Source organism: Perognathus longimembris, chromosome 3 (genome assembly GCF_023159225.1).
Source record: "Perognathus longimembris pacificus isolate PPM17 chromosome 3, ASM2315922v1, whole genome shotgun sequence".
NCBI classification, from domain to species: domain Eukaryota; kingdom Metazoa; phylum Chordata; class Mammalia; order Rodentia; family Heteromyidae; genus Perognathus; species Perognathus longimembris.
The window spans coordinates 73,298,771-73,314,261 of record NC_063163.1 but is presented as its reverse complement, the minus strand read 5'-3'; the positions used below and the strand labels follow the sequence as shown (position 1 = coordinate 73,314,261).

Sequence of the window (15,491 nt, the reverse complement as noted above, 5' to 3'; positions counted from 1 at the left end):
CACCTCCCTCCCCATAGTCAGCCACGGGCTCAGGACCAGGCGCCACCCGCGTGCGGGCCAGCGTTTATTTCAGAGGGGCGCACAGGGCGGGAGGGCCCCTACAAGGCCACCTCGGGGCCCACCTCGCCGATCACCTCGCCCTTGGCCACTCTCGCTGCTCTCTGTTCCCTCCGCTTCTTCCGCTGCAGCAGCCGCCGTTCCCGTTCAAACTCCTTCATGCGCTTCACGTAGCTGGGGGACAGAAGGGCCTCAGGCTCGGGCGGGGCCCGGAACCCGAGGAGGGCCAGGGGGCGGGGCCGGAGGTGGGCGTGCCCGGGGAACTCACTCCTGGTGCTCGCAGTAGTCCCAGTCATGCTGCGCGTGCTTGCAGGCCAGGAAGTTGGGGAAGTTGTCCCGCTTGCACTGCAGCAGGCGGATGAGGTAGTGTGCGCAGTAGTCACGCTGCTCCAGCGGCAGCTGCGCATCGTTCATCTCCTGCTGCGTGGCCACCATCACTGCAGGGGCGGGGCGGGAGCTCAGCGCGGCCGCGGGTGGGGTCCCACGGCCCGCACTGGCGCCAGGTTCCCAGGCCCCACACACTGTCCAGCCTGCACAATGTGAGGCGGGACGCGGGGCTGGGTCGTCCTGGACAGCTGCTGAGCTGCAGTCCAGGAGCGGGTGGCCCATCATCAGGGCCACCAGCCAGCTACTGCCCTCCGCAGGGCACCAGTGGCTGTCCCTGATCCACACCACACGCGTGCAAGGTCCTGGCCAGGCCTCATGAGGGCCGGCCCGCCAGACTCGCCCTTCAGGAGGGTGCCTGGAGTCCTTCAAGAGGGGCGCTATTTCTGAACATGTGCCAGTGACCCAGGGCCCCTGCCCAGCACCCTCAAGCCTCCCGAAACCTTCCCAGGCCTCAAAGCAAGCTCACGCCTGGGGCAGGGAAGGGGGCTCCGCTCACTTAGCAAGTGCAAGGCCCTGAGTTAAAACCCCTTTACGACAACACCAAAACAACCTAAGCCAGGTACCAGTGGCTCACATCTGTAATCCTAGCTACTAAGGAGGTTGAGATCTGAGGATCATAGTTCAAAGTAGGCCAGGCAGGAAAAGTCCATGAGACTTTTTTTTTTTCCCCCGCCAGTCTTGGGGCTTGAACTGAGAGCCTGAGCTTCTTTTTGCTCAAGGCTAGCACTGTATCACTTGGGCCACAGCACCACTTCTGGCTTTTTCTATATATGTGATGCTGAGGAATCGAACCCAGGGCTTCACGCATGTGAAGCAAGCACTCTACCACTAGGCCATATTCCCAGCCCTCCATGACTCTTATCTCCAATGAACCACCAAAATGCTGGAAGTAGAGCTGTGGCTCAAGTGGCAAAGAGCTAACCTTGAGCATAAAAGCTCAGTTTAAGCGCTCAGTACTGGTACAAAACAACCAACAAATGTACCGATAAACTTCTGGACATGCTTAGTTCCTCAGTTCAGTCCTCAGTCACACACACATGTACACATTGACAAAAGTTCACTCCCCCCAAAACCCAACAAAACCATCCTCCTTAAAAAAAACAAAAACACCCCAAACAAAACAAAAACCCAAACATGTTCCTAGATAGGTGGCAGTCTCTGCTCTGGAACTGGTTCATCATGCTGGGCTTCTGGGCTGAGACTCTGTCCTACAAGTCTTGAGGTATGCACCCCCAATACCCCAAGGCAGGCTTCCCTTGCCTGGGGTCTGTGATTCCCTCCTACAACACAATCTAGGTCCCCTCCCCTCTAGGCCACCCCTAAACCCAAGCTGCACCTCCACATCTAGACCCCTTCCTCCTCAGGGCCACACATAGCGTCCGCTTTGTGCTAGGAGGGAAGGGGAAGATGGTAGAAGCAGGGCAGTGACTAAGAATGGCAAGGGAGAGAATGTTGGGAAGGATGGCCTGAGCAGGCCAGGGGCGAGGTAGAAGGGAACACGGGAGAACATTCCAGACTGCTGGGACATCCAGGTTTTCTGGCTTAAGCACAAGAGGGATGGAACTTCACTGGGACCCGACAGCCACTGGGAGAGGTCGACTCAGGGGAGGTCGGGGTGGACCTGAGCGCTGCGTGTGGGGTCGGACAATATGTGGCTGGGTATGATAGCGCACATCTGTAATCCCGCCACTAGGCAGGAGGGTGGAAAGTGTGGGACCGGCCTGGGTTTCAGAGACCCTGTCTCCAAAACACGGTCCACGGTGCCCATCCTGGGGCTTGGCCCAGAGTCGGTGCTCCACAACGAGAAAAAAACAGCGGGGTCTTCGGGGTGCAGCCCAGGGGCTTGCTTAGCATAACACCCCAAAGCACAACACCCTGGCTTTCTTGTGCATTTACTTATGGGGCGATGACATCTGGACGGGGTACAAGGACGTTACTTCCGAGATAAGCACTCCCGCGGCGCCTCACCGCCTCCGGGGCTCGCCCCGCTCCCAAGCCTCGTTCCCTTCAGTCCCCGGGCATTTGCTCAAGCCAGGCCTGTTCCTGCAAGGCCCCCGCCCCCAGACAGGGTCACACCCGACCGAGCACGAAGCTGATCCCAGTCTTGAGGCCTCCAGGATTCGGGGTCCCGTTACCCACGTCCGGCGCCCGCGCATGCGCCCTAAGCCTCACCGCGCTCCTTGCGGTCCGGGAAGCCGTAGTCAGGCGGGAATGTGGGCATACTGAGGGGGTCGGGCTCCCCCGAGCCATCGCTGAGATAGCGCCGGGCCAGGTGAGCCCCCATGGCTGCTCCGCCGCCGAACCCGCAACAACCCGGGTCACCTCGCTCCCGCCCGGAAGTACCGCCCCGCTTTGCGCCGCAATGGCTTCCGGTTGTTGCGGCCGCGGTGGGGAGCATAGAGGAGCACTCAGAGGACTTCCGTCCTCGACTGCGCCCCCTGGCGGCCGGGAGGAGGCAGGACACGCGCAGCCTTGTTGGACAGGAGCGCTTGCGCGGGGACGTCAGTGCCTCCGGAGCCCCGGGCCTAGGCCCAGCCTCGCCCCAGCGTCGGTGGCAGGGGGCCCCGGGTCGCCCAGGCTACAGCACACACACACAAACAGGATCCTGGGGATCATTTTGCAAAACATGTTTTACTTCTGAATGTTTCTTGAAAAAAAAGAAGGGGGAGCTGGGAATGTGGCTTTAGTGGTACAGTGCTTGCCTAGCATGCATGAAGCCCTGGGTTCGATTCCTCAGCACCACATAAACAGAAAAAGCCAGAAGTGTCGTTGTGGCTCAAGTGGCACAGTGCTAGCCTTGGGCAAAAGAAGCCAGGGACAGTGCCCAGGCCCTGAGTTCAAGTACTAGGCCTGGCAAAAAAAAAAAAAAAAATAGTTCGGTGGCCTCAGGTATTATGTTACAACAACAACAAAATATGTGGATATTTCTCACATAAATGACTGAAGAGGGACATCATGAGAGACCAGATGTTTGCATGGATGAACAGGGAGAACAGGAAAGGCGAATCAGATGGTTGCATGAATAAATGGGTAGATCAAGAGCAGCCAGCCAGATTGTTGTATGAATTAAATAGGACAAGCAAAAGGGACTAATAGGATGGTCGCAGGAATGAATAGAGGAAACAGGAGAGACCAATCAGATGGTTGCTTCAGTGACCAGAAGATCAGAAGTGACCAAATTATAGTAGGAATGAGTAGGTCCTGATCAGTCAGATGGGTTTGCAGTCCTGGCCTTGAGGTTGCTACAATTTGGCCACACCCCTAGCCCTTTGTTCTTTGGTTTATTCACAAAGGGTCTCACTTTTGGGGGGGTGGGCTGGGTCCGCCTGGACTAGGAGGACCACCCTATTTACACCTCCTTAGTGGCTGGGATGACTGGCATGTACCACCACAGTCAGTTTATTGGTTGAGAAGGGGTCTTATTCACTTTTTGCCCTGGCTGGCCTCAAACTCAGCCGTCCTGCTCTCTGCCTCTGCAGTAGCTGGGATGACAGATGTGTACCACACTGCTGATGCAAATGCTCTCTCAAGGTCTTAAGATGCAGCTCTAGACTGGCATGTCCATAATCAGAGTCAAGGGCCTGGGGGCAGGGACGGGGCCAAGCTGGGCTCAGGCACCCATCATCTGAGACCTTCCTGCTTCTCTGCTGTCAGTCACTAGACTAGAAGTTGCTGTGCTTTCCCTTCTAGCCTCAGTTCCCTGCCCCTCCTCTCTGTCCTCCTAACCTGTCCTTGGTGGGGTATGCCAGGCAGAGCCTCCTGAGCATTCTGTGTGGTTCGGTTGGAAACTTTGGGTCTGGTCTGAGCCTTTTCACGGTCTGCTGGATGAGAAGATGCACTGGGTAAGCCCCAGGGAACATCCTGCCCCCTCCTCAGGGGTGGGGAAAACCCGTGCCTGGAGTGTGCGTGGGTCCCAGGGGCGGCTTCTCTCTGCATCCTTGGAGCCTGGGGTGGTTTGACCTTGCTAATGATCTTGAACAAAGCTCCGTGGGCAGGATGGTCAATCATTCATTCAACAAATACCCACTGAGCATTGTGCTACCCAGTGGCAAAAAGCAGTGGACAAAGACCCAAACCCAAAGAGGATAGGCGAAGAGAAGGAAGGGAGCCCAGCATGGTGGTGCATACCTGTAATCCCAGCAGTCCCGAGGTGAAGCTAAGAGGCAGCCCTGGACTTGGAGGCCAGCTTAGATTACACAATGAGACCCTGTCACGGACAGATAGACACACAAACAAGAAGACAAAGAAATATGTGGAGTCTCAGGTGGGTTTTTGTGACGGTAGGAGTCACCTTGTGCCCAGGCTGACCTGGACTGTGTTGCGTTCCTCTGGCTCGGGCCTCCTGTGTGGTTGGGATGTGATGGCATCTCACAAACTTACTATGCACAGGCTGGCTTCCCCGGGAAGTGCTGAGCCCTGGCCCTCTAGGTTGAGGTTAGGAGGAGGAGGGTGGGAGGCCATGGTTTTGGCAGCTGTGGCATCTAAACTCAGGGCTTCATGCTTGCGAGGCAGGCACTATACCACTTGAGCCATATCTTCTGTTTTGCTCTTTACCAGCTATGGTCTTGACTTTTTCCTGGGGCTGGCCTTGAATTGTCACCTTCCTACCTTCATCTCCCGAGCAGTGCGGACTATAGCTGGGAGCCACCATGCCCCAGCTTGTCTTTAGAGATGAGGTCTCAATCCCACTAGCTTTTTGTTCAGACTGGTCTTGAACTCTGATCCTTCCATCTCTGCCTCCTCTGTGGCTGGGATTACAGGTGTGAGCTTCGTACTGGCCTTTCCCCACCCTTCTACCAGGTCTGGTGCTGCTTTGGACTCTCATCATGGTCCCCAGACCGAGGAGAAAGGCAGGTGTAGGGGAGGCGTCCAAGCTTCCTCAGGCAGAGGATTTGCATGCTCTCCACGTGTAAAGAAAAGGAGAACTGAGAGAGGCTGCAGTCTGGTGAGTGGGAGGAGGAAGAAGGGGCCGAAGCACAGGTTGGCTCTCGGGTCAGCTGCCGAGTTGGGGACAGCCATGCAAAGCTGGTACTCCAACACTGAGCGCTGGGCTGCACCAGGTGCGTCCCGGGCCAGGCTCTGGCTGGGGCTGAGGGATGGAGGAAGGAGAGGGTCATGGTGGGGAGATGACTTGTCTGTTTTGGGTCAGTCCTGGGACTTGAACTCAGGACCTGGGCGCTGTCCCTGAGCTTTTTCACTCAAGGCTGGTGCCCTACCACTTGAGCCACTGCTCCACTTCTGGCTTTTTGATTAACTGGAGTTTAAGAGCCTCATGGATTTGTCAAATCTGGATTGGCTTGGAACCGTGATCCTCAGATCCTGTGTAGCTGGGATTACAGGCTTGAGCCAGGGCACCTGGCCTGACTTGCCTTTTCTCTGGAAGGGACTGTGGAGGACGAGGAGCAGGATGGGGATTATGAGAATGAAGCTCCGTGCTACAGGGACCTTCCTCCCAAGCCAGGTAAGGGCACAGCTGCCGCTTTTCTGGGAAATGGAGGCAGCAGGTAGGGTGGGGGTGGGGCACTGGCTGGGCATGGCATGGGGACAGTCCTCTGTGCCCACAGCAGGCCACACCATGACTACAGGGGCCACCGAGAGCCACGCTGTACACGTGAGGGTCCGGAGCGCACACTGCATTCACTCTGCAATGGTGGGAGGAGGGGGCCTTGGAGCCGGGTCCTGAAGGACAAGTAGGAGTGGGAGAGGAAGAGAAACCTCAGACATCTGGGGTGGGGCGGCACAGCATTTTTGAGCCACAGCCTCTGGTGTCCGGGAAATTAAAAGGGCTGTTTCCCAGAACCAGAAACCTATTTTATACACAGGGCTTAGATGGCTCTGCTTGTCTTTTCTTTAGATATGGGGTCTGCCCACATTGCTCCAAGTTGGTCTGGAACTCTTGGGCTTAACTGATCCTCCTGTCTCAGCCTCTGGAGTAGCTGGGATGACAGGTGTACGCCACTATGCTCTTCCCTCGGAAGCTCAAGGCTTAGACTTGGGGGACCCCAGGCTTGCCCACGGATTCCTCAAGAATCGACCGTGTGTTTACAAAAGTGAAAATTTGGGCCTGGCATGGTAGTACAAGCCGGTAATCCCAGAGCTGGGGAGACTGAGGCAGGAAGATCACAAGTTTGAGATTGGCTTGGGCAACGTAGTGAGATTTTGCCTCAAAAAGAAAATAGGTGAAATGGGCGGGGCTCAAACCTGGGATTCTAGCTACTTAGGAGCTGGGTATTGTGGGGGGAGGGGTATTTCCAGGCCTTCTTGGGCATAAGGAGACTCCCTCTCAACCAAAGGCTCCACATGGTGGGACATACAAGCCTGCATTCCCAGCTAGGGAAAATGTGACTTCATCTCAACTAATAAGCTGGGCATAGTGCTCTATCCATTGAGTTATGCTCTATTTATTTGTGGAGACAGAGACTTGCTAATGTAGCCCAGGCTGGTCTGGAACACCTGACTCTCTTACCTCGGCCTCTAGAGTGCTGGGCTTGTAGGTGTGCCCTACCATGCTCTGCTTATTTCTTTTTCTTTCTGAATTTCCTTTTAGGCTTCATGGCACCACCAAGACCCCCAAGGGCAGGTGAGCGGGCCTGGAGGTTGTGTGCCAGTCAGGGTTGGTCTTGGCTCTGAGCTAAGGAACTTCTTCTCCTTCCTCAGGAAGGATCCCAGAGAACCCTCCGCTTCCCCCCAAGGCCCTGCCGATGACAGGTGAGCGCTGTGGGTGGGGGTCTCCCTGCACAGCCGGCCAAAGACGTACTTCTGATGGTTGCATTTGTTCCTTCCAGCCCTGGGCCTTCCGACTGTCACCTGCCCATCCCGCCAATCAGGTGAGCAGAGGCCACTCTGAATTCTCCTTCCAACCCCCACATCACTTACTATTGTGGGCGGGGGCAGTCCTGGGGTTTGAACTCAGCAAGCCTCATGCTTGCTAGGTAGATGAGGCACACCTCCACCCCATTTAAAACTTAATTGCTTTTTCAGCTAAAGTCTTGGAATTTTTTCCCAGACCAATTTGCTCTTGGGACTATGATCTTCTCAATCTCTGCCTCCCAAGCAGCTGGGATTACATGTGTGTGCAACCATGTACAGCCTCCAATCCCCTACTTCTATGCAGAGGGCAAAATCAGCATTTTTCATTTTTCTGTTTGTTTGTTTGTTTTTGGTGTCAGAAGACAGAATTGTTTAGCAGCCTCTGAGTAACAGTCTGTCCTCCTTGCTCCCAGGTGGTGATCTGGAACCTTCTCCATTGCAGCCATCCCTGACCCGTGAGTCATCACTCCTTCCTGGGTGACCCCCCTTTGTCCATTCTTCATGCATGGTGGACGTGACACAGGCCAGTAGCTCCAGAGTGAGCCAGTGAAACTTCTCTTTCCAGAAGCTGTTCTTTCCTGAGCCCATCCCTCCACCCACCAGGGGCCCAAGCTATCTCTTGGGGGACACGTCTGTGTTTTTAGATGGGGGTCTTTCTATTTTATTGTTTTGTTTGTTTGTTTATTTATTTATTGCAGTCCTGGGCCTTGAACTCAGGGCCTGAGCACTGTCCCTGGCTTCTTTTTGCTCAAGGCTAGCACTCTGCCACTTGAGCCACAGTGCCACCTCTGGCCGTTTTCTATTTATGTGGTGCTGAGGAATTGAACCCAGGGCTTCATGTATGCGAGGCACGCACTCTTGTTACTAGGCCATATTCCCAGCCCTGGGGTCTTTCTGTATAGCTCAGGCTGGGCAGGGACCTGCAGTCCTCCTGGGGGCTGGGACTAAAGGTGTGTGCACCACCACACTTGGTTTCCTGCAGACTCCCTACTCCTATTTCCTGCTTGCAGGAAATGTCCTCTGCCCTGGGGCCTTCCTTGCCAGGTGTGCCAGGCATGCAGCACAGCTGTTGAGAGCAGAGTGCATGCATTCCCATGCACTGGAATGTAGGACTGGCATATTATTTTTTAGGGTGCTGGAGTTGGAACCCTATGGACTAAAGCCTGCTAGGGAAGTGCTACCATGGAGCCACAACCCCCAACAAGCAGGGTCCGCCCCACAGGGAGCCATGCCCTTAAGAGATCTGGCCCCGCACGACCACGCCTACCATCAGGCCACGCCCATAAGCAGGCCTTGCCCACGCATAGCCACGCCCCACAGGGCCATACCCACCACAGGCCACACCCGAGCGCAAAGCCACGCCCCCACAGTGCCACCTCCCCACCTCAGGAAAGCCACGCCCACTGCAGGGCCACAAACCACACCTACCTCAAAACCACGCCCACCCAGAGCCGCTCCCCGCGGGCCACGCCCCCTACCACCCAGCCACGCTCCCAGCCTTAAGTTTTGCTTATTTAAAGCTATCTCTGACCGGAACAAACAAACATAAAAGAAAATAGAAATGTGCTGGGTGCGGGTGACTCACACCTGTCATCCCAGTTACTTGGGAGGAGGCTGAGATCTGAAAATCACAGTTCGAAGCCAGCCCGGGCAGGAAAGTCTGTGAGACTCATCTCCAACGAACCACCAAGAAAACCATAAATGGCACTGTGGCTCACGTGGTAGAGTGTTAGCCTTGAGCAAAAAGAAGCCAGGGGCGGTGCCCAGGCCCCAGGTTCAAGACTCCCCGGCCCCCAAGTCAGTCCGTAGTCCAAGGGCAGGTGACAGGGGCTGGTGTGTACACAGCCCCTCGGCCCTGGGGGGGCGGGGTGTCCCCCAGACCCCCTCATCTAGTGACCGGGGTTCCATGCCCCTGACCCCGTCCGCAGGGCCAACGACCCCGGTGCCCTGGATCGGGGGCGAGCCCCGCGTCCCATGGTGGCCCCGGGTGGGGCGGGCGGCGCTGCCCTGCGCGCTGGCGGCCGCTGCTCTGCTGCTGAGTGCCCTGGCACTGGCCGTGACCCTGACCAAGTGTGAGTAGGCCCCGGTCGGGGGTACGGGGGGCACAGGGGGGATGGTGGGACGGAGGCTGGGCACCGGGAGGACGCGGGGCTCAACCGGCCTCGTCCTCACAGACCAGGAGGTGTTGGAGGAGCTGAGGCGGGCGGCCTCGGAGCAGCTGGCATGGCGAGCCAACGGTGAGCGTCGGCGGCCGTCCATTCCTGCGGGCGCACTGGGGCGTCCTCCGGGCCCGCTTCCTGTGCTTCTGTGCGCATGCGCGTGCTGAGGCGCTCATGCTAGGGCCGGAATACGCGCGCCTGCTGACGTGCCAGTGTGCGCACGTGTGGGCGCGTCCACCCACCAGTGTCCACCAGGAGGGCCATCTGCCTTGATATGTGGCCTGTCCAGAATGGGTTGTGTTGTAAGTATAAAACACACAGAGAGGGCTGGGAATGTAGTTTTGGGTGATACTGGGGTTTGAACTCAGGGCTTGTGCTTGCTAGGCACGTGCTCTGCCCCTGAATCACCGCCCCCAAGTTGCTGAGCCCTTCACTCGCATTGGAGCCACTCCCCAACATCTGAGCCACACCCCATGCCGCCGAACCACACCCCTCAACGTGGGCCACACCCCGACAGCAGGGCCGTGCCCTATCACTGAGCCAATCAGAGACTTCAGCCACGCCCCTGCTTCCAAGCCACACCCCCTGTTGTGGAGGGGTTTGACAAACTTTTTTTTTTTTGGCCAGGGCTGTCCTAGAACCACAGTCTTTCTGATCCCTGTTTCCTGAGTAACTGGGATTACAGGGATGAACCTGCATGCCTGCCTAAAACTACATTGTGATTACTGAATCCCGTCTTCCTTTCACTCCCTTCTGGGAAGAGCAGCCCAGAGACCCAGGCCTCCTCTGAGCCACCCAGGGACCCTGGGCCCTGCGAACGTGGCTTTTGGGGTGGCCACAGATCTTGGCTTTTAACCTAAGCCCTTCTTCTCGGACAGTGACTGGAGTGGCGGGGCTAGCTGGCTTGAGGAAGGACGTGGATCGTGTAAGAGCTGACACTAGTCAAGCCATGGTGGAACTTCGGGGCTTAGTAGGTGAGCGAGTAAAACTTGGGGTGCTGTCCAGAGATGAGATGGGGGACATGGCAGAATGGGCACACCGTACAGCTCCGCGGGAATGATTGTCACTGAAGAGTATGGAAATGGTGTGCTTTGGGGTTAGGTACATGGTGTACCGTGTCCCCGACTGACCGAGTCTGATATTCATCTCCAGATTGTGGAAGGGTCACGTGTCCGGATGGCTGGCTCCCCTTTGAGGACAAGTGTTACTACTTCTCTTCAACCACTGCGACCTGGGATGAGGCCCGGCAGTTCTGCCAGGAGAGCTATGCTCACTTGGTTATCATTAACAGCTTCGCTGAACAGGTGAGTCACCCCAGCCAGCCTCCTCTTCCTTTCCTCTCTCTGTCTCTCTCTGCAGTGCTAGGGTTTTCATTTAGGGCCTCATGAATGCTTTCTTGCTCACAGTTGATGCTCTACCACTTGAGCCATGCCTCCAGTCCTGCTTAATTGAGAGATAGAACCTAGAGGGATTTTCTTCTTTGGCTGGCTTTGATCTGTGATCCTCAGGATCTCAACTCAGTAGCATGAACCACCAGCATCCAGCTCACTTTTTTATTGCCAGTCTTGGGGCTTGAACTCAGGGCCTGGGTACTGTCCCTGAGCTTCTTTTTGCTTAAGGCTAGCATTCTACCGCTTCAGCTATAGCACCACTTCTGTTTATGTGGTGCTGAGGAATCAAACCCAGGGCTTCATGCATGCTAGGCAAGCACTCTACCGCTAAACTACATTCCCAGCCCTTCCACCCCCCCTTTTTTTCTTTCTTTCTTTTTTTTTTTTTTTTGGCCATTCCTGGGCCTTGGACTCAGGGCCTGAGCACTGTCCCTGGCTTCTTCCCGCTCAAGGCTAGCACTCTGCCACTTGAGCCACAGCGCCCCTTCTGGCCGTTTTCCATATATGTGGTGCTTCATGTGTAGGAGGCAAGCACTCTTGCCACTAGGCCATATTCCCAGCCCCCTTTTTTTCTTAATGAAGGAATCTCTTCGCTCCCTGCATGCAGACCAGAATTTATGAATGGGTCAGAAAAGCCAAGGAAACAAATTAACAGTAAGAAACTAAAATGCCAAGTGCCAGTGGCTCATGTCTGTTAATCCTAGCTACTCAGGAGGTTGAGATCTGAGGATTGAGGTTTGAAACCAGCTTGGGCAGGAAAGTCCATGAGATCTTACTTCCAATTAACCAGCAAAAAGCCAGAACTAGAGCTATGGCTCAAGTGGTAGAGCACTAGCCTTGAATGAAAAAGCTGAGGGACAGTGCCCAGGCAGGCCGTAAGTTCAAGCCCCAGGATCAGCATTAAAGGAAAGGAAAGGGAAGGGAAGGAAAAGGAAAGGAAAGGAATGAGAATTGGGTTGGGAATGTGGTTTAGTGGTAGAGTGCTTGCCTAGCATGCATGAAGCCCTGGGTTTGATTCCTCAGCACCACATAAACAGAAAAAGCGGGAAGTAGCGTTGTGGCTCAAGTGGTAGAGTGCTAGCATTGAGCAAAAAGAAGCCAGGGACAGTGCTCAGGCCCTGAGTTCAAGCCCTAGGACTGGCAAAAGAAAAGAATTGACTGTTTCTAAAATATGTTATCCAGTACGGGCTGTGTGTCAGCCCCAGCCCTGAGTGTTTCAAGCAAATGCCCTTAGATCCATCCACTGTGGATGTGGCTACTATGATTGTCCACCTTACAAGTGAAGAAACTGAGGCACTGGATGTACCTGTCAGCCCAAGATCAATTGCTGTACTAAAACACTAGGAGCTGGGAAACCTACAAAGAACACAGGCTTTCCATAGCTTTATGGTTTGAGATGGCTGACAGTTCAAACAGCCTGGCACTGGCTCTGGTCAGGGACTGTGTCCTGGCTGTGTCAGGCCCTGAAAGATGGCACCATGAGGGGGGTGTTAGAAAGCAAGACCCAAAGCTGGAAAGTGGGGAGGGGCAGCTCTTCCTCATTTTGTAAGACGTCACTTCCGGAGATGAAGAGAACCCTCCAATCGCCTAACTGCCTCCCGCTAAGCCCCGCCCCTTATAGGCCCATTGCCCATCAACACAGCCACTGGCCATGCCACCCACCCAGGGGCCACAGCACCCAGGGTCGCGGGCTCCCCCATCCCCAAACCAGGCTAGTGTGGGGGAAGGTGTAGATGCTTCTTTGCAGACCTTGGGGACCAGGAGGAATATGGGGGTGTCCTTGTGTCATAGTGTATGGGCCTGGGCTGCAGGGCTGGGCCCCCACCTCCCCTTATCCCTGTGTGAGGGATGAGATTGGATGACTAAAAATGGACATTTGTTCTTGCAGAATTTTATTTCCAAGTTGCATGGCTCTCCTCGGGTGTACTGGCTGGGGCTGACTGACAAGGATCAGGAAGGGGAGTGGAGGTGGCTGGACGGGACGCCGGTCACCCTCAGGCAGGTGTCCTGGGCCTGAGGGTAGGGCGCTGTTGTCTCTGTGGGCCCTGACCATGGAGAGGAGCGATGGACACCATGTGTGGTAGAGCCAGGAGCTTATCTATCTATCTGTCTGTCTGTCTATCTATCTATCTATCTATCTATCTATCTATCTATCTATCTATCTATCTATCTATCTACAGGGCCTTGCCCTGTAGCCCATGCTGGTTTTGAACTTACAGTCCTCATTTCTGCCTCCTGCATTCTGGAACTTCTTACCTGGATGGTTCCTTAATTCCTTCCTTCCTTCCTTCCTTCCTTCCTTCCTTCCTTCCTTCCTTCCTTCCTTCCTTCCCTCCTTCCTTCCTTTCTGTTGTGGGGCTTGAACTCAGGGCCTGGGCACTCCTTGAGCTTCTTTGTGCTCAAGGCTAGCGCTCTACCACTTGAGCCACAGCGCCACTTCTGGTTTTCTGGTAGTTAATTGGAGATAAGAGTCTCACAGGGACTTTTTTGCCCAAGCTGGCTTTGAACCATGATCCTCAGATAGCAGCCTCCTGAGTAGCTAGGATTACAGGCATGAGCCACCAGTGCCCATCTCTCTCTCTCTCTCTCTCTCTCTCTCTCTCTCTCTCTCTCTCTCTCTCTCTCTCTCTCTTCATACTGTGGCTGGAACTCAGGACCTTCCACTTGCTTGGTAGTCACTTTACCATTGAGCTATGAGCCAGCTCTCAGCTCCTTCATATTTAAATTAATTTTCAGGTAGGGTCTTGTATTTTTGCCTGGGCTAGCCTCCTACCTAGGCCTCCAGCACTAGCTGGGATGATAGGCACATTCCATTCTGCCTGGCTTATTGATTGAGATGAAGTCTCACTGTTTGCCTGGGCTGGCTTTGAACTGCAGTCTTTTTGCTCTCAGTCTTCTGAGTATCTGTGATTAAAAGTATGATCCATTGTGTGTGGTGGAATTTCACCTCATTATTTTCCTATGTGCTGTTACTGGAGCTTTTGAGTTTAGAATATTGAGCCTGTGTTGGTATTTTTTTTTTCTTGAGACCAGTGCTCTACCTCTTGAGCTCTGCCTCCAGTTCCAACTTTTTGCTGGTTAATTAGCGATAGAAGCATCACGAATTCCCTTGCCTGCCCAGGCTAGCTTCAAACCCCGACCCTTAGATCTCAGCCTCCTGAGTAGCTGGGATTACAGGTGTGAGCCAGCAGCACTCTGCTTTTTTTCCTCTTTCAGAGAAGGTCTCACTCTGTAGCCCAGTCTGGCCTCTAGTTCATGGTCCCCCAAATGCTGGGATTACAGGCATGCGCCACCTCACCTGGCTTCAGATCTGGCTTTCGATAGAACTCTACATTACTCTGTCTTTGTCATGATGGGCATACTGAGTAACTCTCCCCTCTGGCCTCCCTTGTTTGCCCCTCTTTCCTGCTCACAGTCCCCTTCCCTCTCCCCAGTTTCTGGGACCCCCAGGAACCCAACAACAGCTACGAGGAAGATTGTGCCAGCATGAACAAGGGCGGCTCGTGGAACGACCTCTCCTGTGCCAAGACCACCTACTGGATCTGCGAGCGGAAGTGCTCCTGCTGAAGCCAGGGTCCTGCGCTGGCGAGGGGCCCCCTTCTGAGGGCGAGGTCCTCTGCCCCTTCCTGCCCCATCACCCCCTGTTGTGAACGGGTACAGTCCTTGTTTGGTTTGCACGGAGGGTGAGCTGATGGTGAGCGGGCACAGGGTGGTGAGTTGCAGGATGTTGGGGCTCAGTGGCTGCTGCACCGAATTCGGGGCTCATGGCTTCTGAAAAGCAGAGCCTGGCAGTCCCCAGGGGCTCCAAATCTGACCATGAACCTGAAGTGCAGTCGCTGCTGCCTGGTTTGCCTGGTCTGATCGCCGGCAGCATCTGGGAGATGACGTGGCGGCAGTATGGCCTGCCCTGGGTGGCAGATCAGACCCGGTCCTATGGAACTTCTAGAAAGGCAGAGTGGCTGCAAAGAGAGCCCCTCCTGCCCGCTCCCCCCGCCCCCAATACATCCCGGGGCCCAGAACAATGGAGACAGCTGCCCACATAGGCGCTGGAGGCATGAGTGGATTGTTAACATCTTTGATGTGCCTGGGCTCTGTCCTTGAGTTCTTTTGCTCAAGGCGAGTGCTCTACCACTTGAACCACAGCGCCACTCCCGGCCTTTTCTGAGTAGTTTATTGGAGATAAGAGTCTCTCTGACCATCCTGCCCCAGCTGGCTTTGAACCACAATCCTCAGATCTCAGCCTCCTGAGTAGCTAGGATGACGGGCATGAGCCACCAGGGCTCAGCCTAAACCAAGATCTTCGATGATGTAATAAATCACTCTGTTTTCTGTGTGGCCTTCCTAAAATACTAGTGGTTTCTAAAATGTCATTTCAGTGCACGGTTTTCACTTATCATTATTAGTTATTTTTGTCAGCCGTAAGGCTTGAGGCTTGACCCTGGCCCTGAGCTTTTCTGCTCAAGGCTGGTGCTCTATCACCTGAGCCACGCCTCCAACTCCAGACCAGAGGTTCTCAAGGTGAGCCCCACCTGCATTGGGGGTGGTGGTGGTGGATTCTCTGCTAGGGAGGGGAGCCGTGTACTTCCTGAGAGGGTGAGAAGCTCTTCCTGTTTCTGTCCATGAGGTGCTTTGGCATCTCCGTGACAAGCAAACAGGTGTCCGGTCCCCTCCCCGTGTCCCTGGGGAG

The 15,491-nt window shown here is 55.1% G+C and overlaps 2 protein-coding genes across 4 annotated transcripts; one reads left to right on the top strand and one right to left on the bottom strand.

Annotated features, from left to right (window-relative positions):
* Positions 1-29: 29 nt before the first annotated feature.
* Positions 30-2,806, bottom strand: Ndufb7 (NADH:ubiquinone oxidoreductase subunit B7). The gene is made up of 3 exons (XM_048342346.1): positions 2,617-2,806; positions 326-494; positions 30-231 (listed from the first exon to the last, which is right to left on the bottom strand). Exons 1-3 carry the CDS (start codon positions 2,726-2,728, stop codon positions 99-101), a joined length of 414 nt encoding a protein of 137 aa, XP_048198303.1. The 5' UTR covers positions 2,729-2,806; the 3' UTR covers positions 30-98.
* Positions 2,807-5,211: 2,405 nt separating this feature from the next.
* Positions 5,212-14,638, top strand: Clec17a (C-type lectin domain containing 17A). Of its 3 annotated transcripts, none has more exons than XM_048342344.1 (12): positions 5,212-5,298; positions 5,828-5,905; positions 6,992-7,024; positions 7,102-7,152; positions 7,230-7,271; positions 7,668-7,709; positions 9,183-9,326; positions 9,429-9,491; positions 10,292-10,387; positions 10,566-10,717; positions 12,693-12,802; positions 14,239-14,638. In XM_048342344.1, the coding sequence occupies exons 1-12, from the start codon at positions 5,271-5,273 to the stop codon at positions 14,369-14,371; spliced, it is 972 nt and encodes a 323-aa protein (XP_048198301.1). In that variant the 5' UTR covers positions 5,212-5,270; the 3' UTR covers positions 14,372-14,638. The 3 variants fall into 3 exon arrangements, with proteins under 3 accessions (XP_048198301.1, XP_048198300.1, XP_048198302.1); XM_048342343.1 differs by lacking the exon at positions 5,212-5,298 and adding an exon at positions 5,457-5,504; XM_048342345.1 differs by lacking the exons at positions 5,212-5,298; positions 9,429-9,491 and adding an exon at positions 5,457-5,504.
* Positions 14,639-15,491: the final 853 nt, after the last annotated feature.

What these genes read in the sequence shown, in the direction of transcription:
- Ndufb7 (XM_048342346.1), bottom strand. Translation starts at nt 2,728, where the DNA reads ATGGGGGCTCACCTGGCCCGGCGCTATCTCAGCGATGGCTCGGGGGAG. An exon ending in CCCGGACCGCAAGGAGCGCG is followed by an intron (nt 495 to 2,616) that starts GTGAGGCTTAGG and finishes CCGCCCCTGCAG; the next exon opens with TGATGGTGGCCACGCAGCAG. An exon ending in GACTACTGCGAGCACCAGGA is followed by an intron (nt 232 to 325) that starts GTGAGTTCCCCG and finishes TCTGTCCCCCAG; the next exon opens with CTACGTGAAGCGCATGAAGG.
- Clec17a (XM_048342343.1), top strand. Translation starts at nt 5,462, where the DNA reads ATGCAAAGCTGGTACTCCAACACTGAGCGCTGGGCTGCACCAG. An exon ending in TGAGCGCTGGGCTGCACCAG is followed by an intron (nt 5,505 to 5,827) that starts GTGCGTCCCGGG and finishes TTTCTCTGGAAG; the next exon opens with GGACTGTGGAGGACGAGGAG. An exon ending in GGACCTTCCTCCCAAGCCAG is followed by an intron (nt 5,906 to 6,991) that starts GTAAGGGCACAG and finishes ATTTCCTTTTAG; the next exon opens with GCTTCATGGCACCACCAAGA.